At 49.3% G+C, this 7388-nt stretch overlaps 1 protein-coding gene across 1 annotated transcript in view; it reads right to left on the reverse strand.

Annotated features, from left to right (window-relative positions):
* The window catches only part of LOC133354429 (dorsal-ventral patterning tolloid-like protein 1), a 45904-nt gene extending 38999 nt beyond the window's left edge, over positions 1–6905 (reverse strand). Inside the window, exons 1-2 of the mRNA XM_061571250.1 lie at positions 6819–6905; positions 881–1496 (exon numbers count right to left, since the gene is read on the reverse strand). Of these exons, the coding sequence (XP_061427234.1) occupies positions 881–1043 (163 nt within the window). The 5' untranslated portion in view covers positions 1044–1496; positions 6819–6905. The remainder of the gene's footprint in view (positions 1–880; positions 1497–6818) is intronic.
* Positions 6906–7388: the final 483 nt, after the last annotated feature.

Here is a 7388-nt window from a genome sequence, read left to right on the forward strand (position 1 = left end):
ACTCACACACATAATACACTAACACACTCACACACATAATACACTAACACACTCACACACATACACATGTACTCACACTCACACATCATGTACTCACACACTCACACACATAATGTACTCACACACAATGTACTAACACACTCACACACATAATGTACTAACATACTCACACACATACACTCACAAACTCACACAATACACTCACACACTCACACACATAATATACTAACACACTCACACACACACACTCACACATAATACACTAACACACCCAAACACACTCACACACACTCACACACATAATACACTAACACACTCACACACATAATACACAACCACACTCCTGCACATAATACACTAACACCCTCCAACACCTAATACACTAACACACCCAAACACACTCCTACGTAGAATACACAACCACACTCCAATGCGTAATACACTCCTACACGTAAGACACTAACACACTCCTCTACACATCATACACTAACACACCCAAACACAGAATACATTCAAACACTGCAACACATAATACACTCACTCACTCACACACATAATACACTAACACACTCACACACATAATACACTCACACATAATACACTCACTCACTCACCCACCGTAACACGCACACCACTAGCACTGCTCATCCACTAACACACGCGCCTAATACTGCTCCTCAACACGCATCCTAACACTCAATAGAAATTCAAAGGTCGCCTTTTCACGGCAAGAGTTGCGGCTTGCGCGATGTTCGCCACGGGCCGGGGAATCGAACCCAGGTGGCCGCGTTCGCGGTCAACCACTGCGCCACCGCTCCCCACCACCACCACCGACCGAGCCAGATCAATAGTAGCTCCCGCATGCCCCCTCTCGTCTCACCGGCCTTGCAGGGGTCCCTGTAGTCGATGCCATCCTCGCTGTCGTCGGAGTAGAGATCCCCAGGGTCACCAAGGTCACCTGGGTCCCCCCAAGCCCCCGCGCCACCGCCTCCCCGCGCCGACAGCAGCAGCAGCAGCAGGAGGAGCAGGGGAGCCGTCGTCATGGCAACCAGGTGCGTGGATGCGACTCCAGGTGACCGGGCGCGGAACTCCACGGAAACTCTCCAAGCAAAACACTCTCAACGGCTCTCTTTAACTCTCTCCCTCGGTCTCTCAGCGTCTCTTCCTCGATGCGCTTCGCTCGCTGGAGCTCGCAATTTTCTCCTTCGATTCCGACTCCACTTGGAGCTCTCCCACTCGCGCCGCCTCTTCCTCGGATTCCTCCCAAACTCTCAACCGAGTCTCCACAGAGCTCTTTAACCGCCTCTGCTGCTCCTCCTCCTCCTCTCTCGCCGTCTCTTCCTGTAATGCGTTCCACTCTCCACGTGTATCCCCCGGAGTTATCGGATTCTCCTGCCCGACTCCAGCCGGAGCTCTCCACCACTCTTCACGGTCTCTCCGTGGAGCTGCGTCTCGCTCCGTTGACTCTTCAGCTCTCACGGTTTCTCCCCGCAGCACTAAGACAAGGATCAGAGTCTGGTGTAAATGCGGGCACGACCCTTTGCGGGTATCTCCCCGGGGGGGTCTCTCCAAGAGATTCTCGGTGATTCTTGCCGAGTCTCTGCGGGACTCTTAAGGGTCGCTCCGAATCGCTCCTGGACACAATCTCTCTCTCTCCGAATCATGGCGAGCAGATTTAAGTAGGAGGGGGGCGCGTGGGAGGAGCCGGGGCTCCGCATCTCTAAATCACATCTCCCCTGCGTCATCGCGACATGTGTGTTACGAAAGCGACCGATTTGTGACCTCAACTCACCACGACCACCGTCATCATCAACATGGAGATGAATCACTTCTCATGTCGTGACCAGTCATCGACCATCATAAACAGCAACTACCATTGCTCATCATCATGAACACTGAATCATCATTACTCTCATGAGCATTCATTTCAACGATCGTCATCATCGCCATGCTCGTGATGGAGATTTAATCGTATTTACCGTCGTGAGCAATTATCATCAACCACCATCATTACTCATCGTCGTCTATTCCTTGGTGTTGTTATCGATGAAGGTGGTTGTTGTTGTTGGTTGTTGTGCACCACTGCACACGTAGGAGTGGCAGCATCACCACCAACACCACCACCAGTTAATCCCGTTAATTGCCGGACTAGAGATCGCTTTAAAATACAGGGGACGAGGGATGCGTCTAAGAATCCGGAGAGTATGGTGACTCACCCATGTAGGTAGTCACGGATAACTCTGACAATCACTGATAACTCAGTGCATCACGGATAACCCAGGACATCGCGGATAACCCAGTGCATCGCGGATAACCCAGTGCATCACTGATAACTCAGTGCATCACTGATAACCCAGTGTATCACTGATAACACAGTGCATCACTGATAACTCAGTGTATCACTGATAACCCAGTGCATCACTGATAACTCAGTGTATCACTGACAACTCAGTGCATCACTGACAACTCAGTGCATCACTGATAACCCAGTGAATCACGGATAACCCAGTGCATCACTGATAACTCAGTGCATCACTGATAACCCAGTGCATCACTGATAACCCAGTGCATCACTGATAACTCAGTGCATCACTGATAACCCAGTGCATCACTGATAACCCAGTGCATCACTGATAACCCAGTGCATCACTGATAACCCAGTGCATCACTGATAACCCAGTGCATCACTGATAACCCAGTGCATCACTGATAACCCAGTGCATCACTGATAACCCAGTGCATCACTGATAACCCAGTGCATCACTGATAACCCAGTGCATCACTGATAACCCAGTGCATCACTGATAACTCAGTGCATCACTGATAACCCAGTGCATCACTGATAACTCAGTGCATCACTGATAACTCAGTGCATCACTGATAACCCAGTGCATCACTGATAACTCAGTGCATCACTGATAACTCAGTGCATCACTGATAACCCAGTGCATCACTGATAACCCAGTGCATCACTGATAACCCAGTGCATCACTGATAACCCAGTGCATCACTGATAACTCAGTCCATCACTGATAACACAGTGCATCACTGATAACCCAGTGCATCACTGATAACACAGTGCATCACTGATAACACAGTGCATCACTGATAACTCAGTGCATCACTGATAACTCAGTGCATCACTGATAACACAGTGCATCACTGATAACTCAGTGCATCACTGATAACCCAGTGCATCACTGATAACCCAGTGCATCACTGATAACCCAGTGCATCACTGATAACCCAGTGCATCACTGATAACTCAGTGCATCACTGATAACACAGTGCATTACGGATAACCCAGTACATCACGGATAACCCAGTGCATCACGGATAACCCAGTGCATCACGGATAACCCAGTGCATCACGGATAACTCAGTGCATCACTGATAACCCAGTGCATCACTGATAACCCAGTGCATCACTGATAACTCAGTGCATCACTGATAACCCAGTGAATCACTGATAACTCAGTGCATCACTGATAACTCAGTGCATCACTGATAACCCAGTGCATCACTGATAACCCAGTGCATCACTGATAACCCAGTGCATCACTGATAACCCAGTGCATCACTGATAACCCAGTGCATCACTGATAACCCAGTGCATCACTGATAACTCAGTGCATCACTGATAACTCAATGCATCACTGATAACCCAGTGCATCACTGATAACTCAGTGCATCACTGATAGCTCAGTGCATCACTGATAACCCAGTGCATCACTGATAACCCAGTGAATCACGGATAACCCAGTGCATCACTGATAACTCAGTGCATCACTGATAACCCAGTGCATCACTGATAACTCAGTGCATCACGGATAACCCAGTGCATCACTGATAACTCAGTGCATCACTGATAACCCAGTGCATCACTGATAACCCAGTGCATCACTGATAACTCAGTGCATCACTGATAACCCAGTGCATCACTGATAACTCAGTGCATCACTGATAACTCAGTGCATCACTGATAACCCAGTGCATCACTGATAACTCAGTGCATCACTGATAACTCAGTGCATCACTGGTAACTCAGTGCATCACTGATAACCCAGTGCATCACTGATAACTCAGTGCATCACTGATAACTCAGTGCATCACTGATAACCCAGTGCATCACTGATAACCCAGTGAATCACGGATAACCCAGTGCATCACTGATAACCCAGTGCATCACTGATAACCCAGTGCATCACTGATAACCCAGTGCATCACTGATAACCCAGTGAATCACGGATAACCCAGTGCATCACTGATAACTCAGTGCATCACTGATAACCCAGTGCATCACGGATAACCCAGTGCATCGTGGATAACCAGTCTATCCTAGCCGTCTGTTCTCAGACACGCGCCTCGAGTCGATACGAAGCAAAGCATGAGGCCAGCTCCGCTTTGCCAGTGTCTCTCTGTGTCTCTCTTGTGTCTACCCGTGTCTCTCCGTGTCTCATTGTCATTGTGTTTATCTGCGTCTCTGCATCTCTATGCCTCTGTATCTAGGGACCATCCATTTAGTAGGTACGCACAAGTCTGTCAAAACTTGACCCCTCCCTGAACGCACGCGTACTTTTTACACCCTCCCACCCCACACCTGCGTACGTACGTACGCTTGACGCACCCCCCCCCCCCCCCCCCGAATTACTACGAGATTCATGCCGCCAGCTATGGCTGCAAAGTTTGGTCGTACATGTTATGTATATCGTTTATTGTTAAATTTGAATCACAGTTCCTATGATCACTGTTATAGCTTTATTTTGGTGATTTCGAAAACGTTTTGGTTTAGCCGTATTTGCTTGTTGTAGTACAGAGTTAGACTGATACCTTTAATATAAATTGTCTTATGGTTCTTATTGTTTGACTCGCATCCCACTGCGATTTTTGCACACAGCGTTGACATACGGTGTTTTTATCTGGAAGACTTTGCTGTTTTTTCCTGGATTTTTCTGTTGCGTGTAGTCACTTTAAGATGTTTCTTGTTCATGTTTTTGTTTGTTGCGGTTGCACCCGATTCAAGAGCCGAATGGCTCACAGGGATATACATAATAAATGAATTGAAATTAACTGAAAATTAGATGAGCCAAGAACGTCTGTTTGTGTGTCACGCGCGTGACGTCACTCCACATGCCGCACCCCCCGCCCCCCGTCATTAATATTCATGAGCGGGTGGATTTTTACACTCACGCAGAAGGTCGAGCGGAAATACATTTATTTTTCGCAAATTCGCTTTAAGTTTGACGTTTTCTTTATTGAAAGTGAATATAAAATATAATTCTACGCAGCAACAAAGTAGATGTATGCTTCTACATTATGGTAAAATCGACATTTCTCGGTGATTTTCCAGATATTTTATCGAACTCCAATTTATTTCAACACCAGCGACCGAAAGCAGAAGAGAATAAAGTATGAGAGCAGTGAATTTGAACAAATTGAAGGTCAGTTATATGCAGTGCGAAAGTGACATGAAGGGAGTTGTTTTATGATAGTTTCGTGCAAAAATCACTGCCATTCCATTGACCGAAGATACAATTATACTCTGCTCAATTTTTTCGTAAATATTACAGCTTCCGTCCTAAGACGGGAAAAAACAGGCTCGTCCTATAGAACGGCCGATATTTAATCCACGCAGAAACGATCAAGGAGTAATAATATTAACGTGTTTAAGCAAACAGATAGTCCACCGCCGGACTTTCTAACTCATTTGAAGGCCAATGTAGACAAATTATTATCGAGGCTTCAGCTCCCCCCCCCCCCATTTCCTATGCGTACATTGTCAGTAGACCCCCCCCCCCATACACAAGCGTAGGTATTTGGGTTAGCCCCCCACTCCCCACTCCATGCGTACGTACTGAATGGATGGTCCCCTATCTTTGTCTCTCGGTCTCTCCGTCCGTCTGAATCTCGGTCTTTGTCCATCTGTCCCTGTGTCTGTCTGTCTGTCGTTCGCGGTATCTTTGTTTCCTGCCTGTCTCCATGAACCTCTCTCTCGATCGTGGGAGGTCTCCCGGCCGTGAGCCAAGCTCACGGAGTTTACAACTCCCAGCATAATCTCACCATCGATCGCCATCATCATATCGTCGCTGCATCGTTCTACGTATCCCCATCATCATGATTCACTTCACAATTATCACAACGTAATCACCATCGTCCGATCGTAACTTTGCCATCATCCTTACCACTATCATCATCATCATATCATTACGTAATTATCACGATCACAATCATCCCGATTCGCCGGGATGCGGCGGGCAGAGCCACGTCTCACATCTCGACTCCGCGATCTCTTCCCGGGCGGAGGGGGGCGGGTTGGGGAGCCGAGACGGAGCCGAGAGGGAGCCGCCGTCGGCTCTCTGCAGCAGACGATGGGAGCCGCACTCAGCAACAGCGAGACCGTGGCGCGGGGGGGGGGGGGCAGAGAGGGGAGATGACGAGAAGACGGAGCAAGTGGCAGCAGCAGGAGGAGATTGAGATACAGAAAAGCAACGGAGCACGAGGAGTTGAAGTGAGCAGCAGACGGACGGAGGAGCGTCGGGAGGAGCAGAGAAAGGAGCTCAAGACGAGATGGAGACGCAACAGGGGGGAGCAGGCAGAGCACGGAGCAGAGCTGAAGCGGGAGGTGAAGTTAGCAGCAGATGGAGGCGCAACAGGCGGGGGGGGGGGGGCGGGAGAACAAGGAGAGGAACGGGAGACGGAGCAGTCACGGGAGAAGGATGAGTTGGGAGCAGGAGGAATACGGGCAGGGAGATGGAGCAGATGGAGGAGGAGGAGGCTCCACTCGGGCCGGGGTTAAACGAGCGGAGCGCGGCGTTAACCTGGAGCCACGCGGAGTGATGGAGCCGCGATGTTGAACTCTCTCTCTCTCCTCCTCCTCCACTCCACTCTGGCCAAATGATTCTCGCGGTCACGTGACGCGGCTCGCCGCCCGGCCGGGGGGAGGGGCGCAGCGCCACATGGGCATTTAAAGGGGCTCGACATGTGGGTGGGTGCGGTTGGGGTTCTGTAGTGGTAGGGGTGCTGTAGTGGTAGGGGTTCTAAAGTGGTAGGGGTTCTGTAGTTGTAGGGGTTCTAAAGTGGTAGGGGTTCAGTAGTGGTAGGGGTCTGTAGTGGTAGGGGTTCTAAAGTGGTAGGGGTTCTAAAGTGGTAGGGGTTCTGTAGTGGTAGGGGTTCTAAAGTGGTAGGGGTTCTAAAGTGGTAGGGGTTCTAAAGTGGTAGGGGTTCTAAAGTGGTAGGGGTTCTAAAGTGGTAGGGGTTCTGTAGTGGTAGGGATTCTAAAGTGGTAGGGGTTCTAAAGTGGTAGGGGTTCTAAAGTGGTAGGGGTTCTAAAGTGGTAGGGGTTCAGTAGTGGTAGGGGTCTGTAGTGGTAGGGGTTCTAAAGTGGTAGG

The sequence above is a fragment of the Lethenteron reissneri genome, chromosome 47, assembly GCF_015708825.2.
Source record: "Lethenteron reissneri isolate LAM-NWPU_2019-01 chromosome 47, ASM1570882v1, whole genome shotgun sequence".
Taxonomy (NCBI): domain Eukaryota; kingdom Metazoa; phylum Chordata; class Hyperoartia; order Petromyzontiformes; family Petromyzontidae; genus Lethenteron; species Lethenteron reissneri.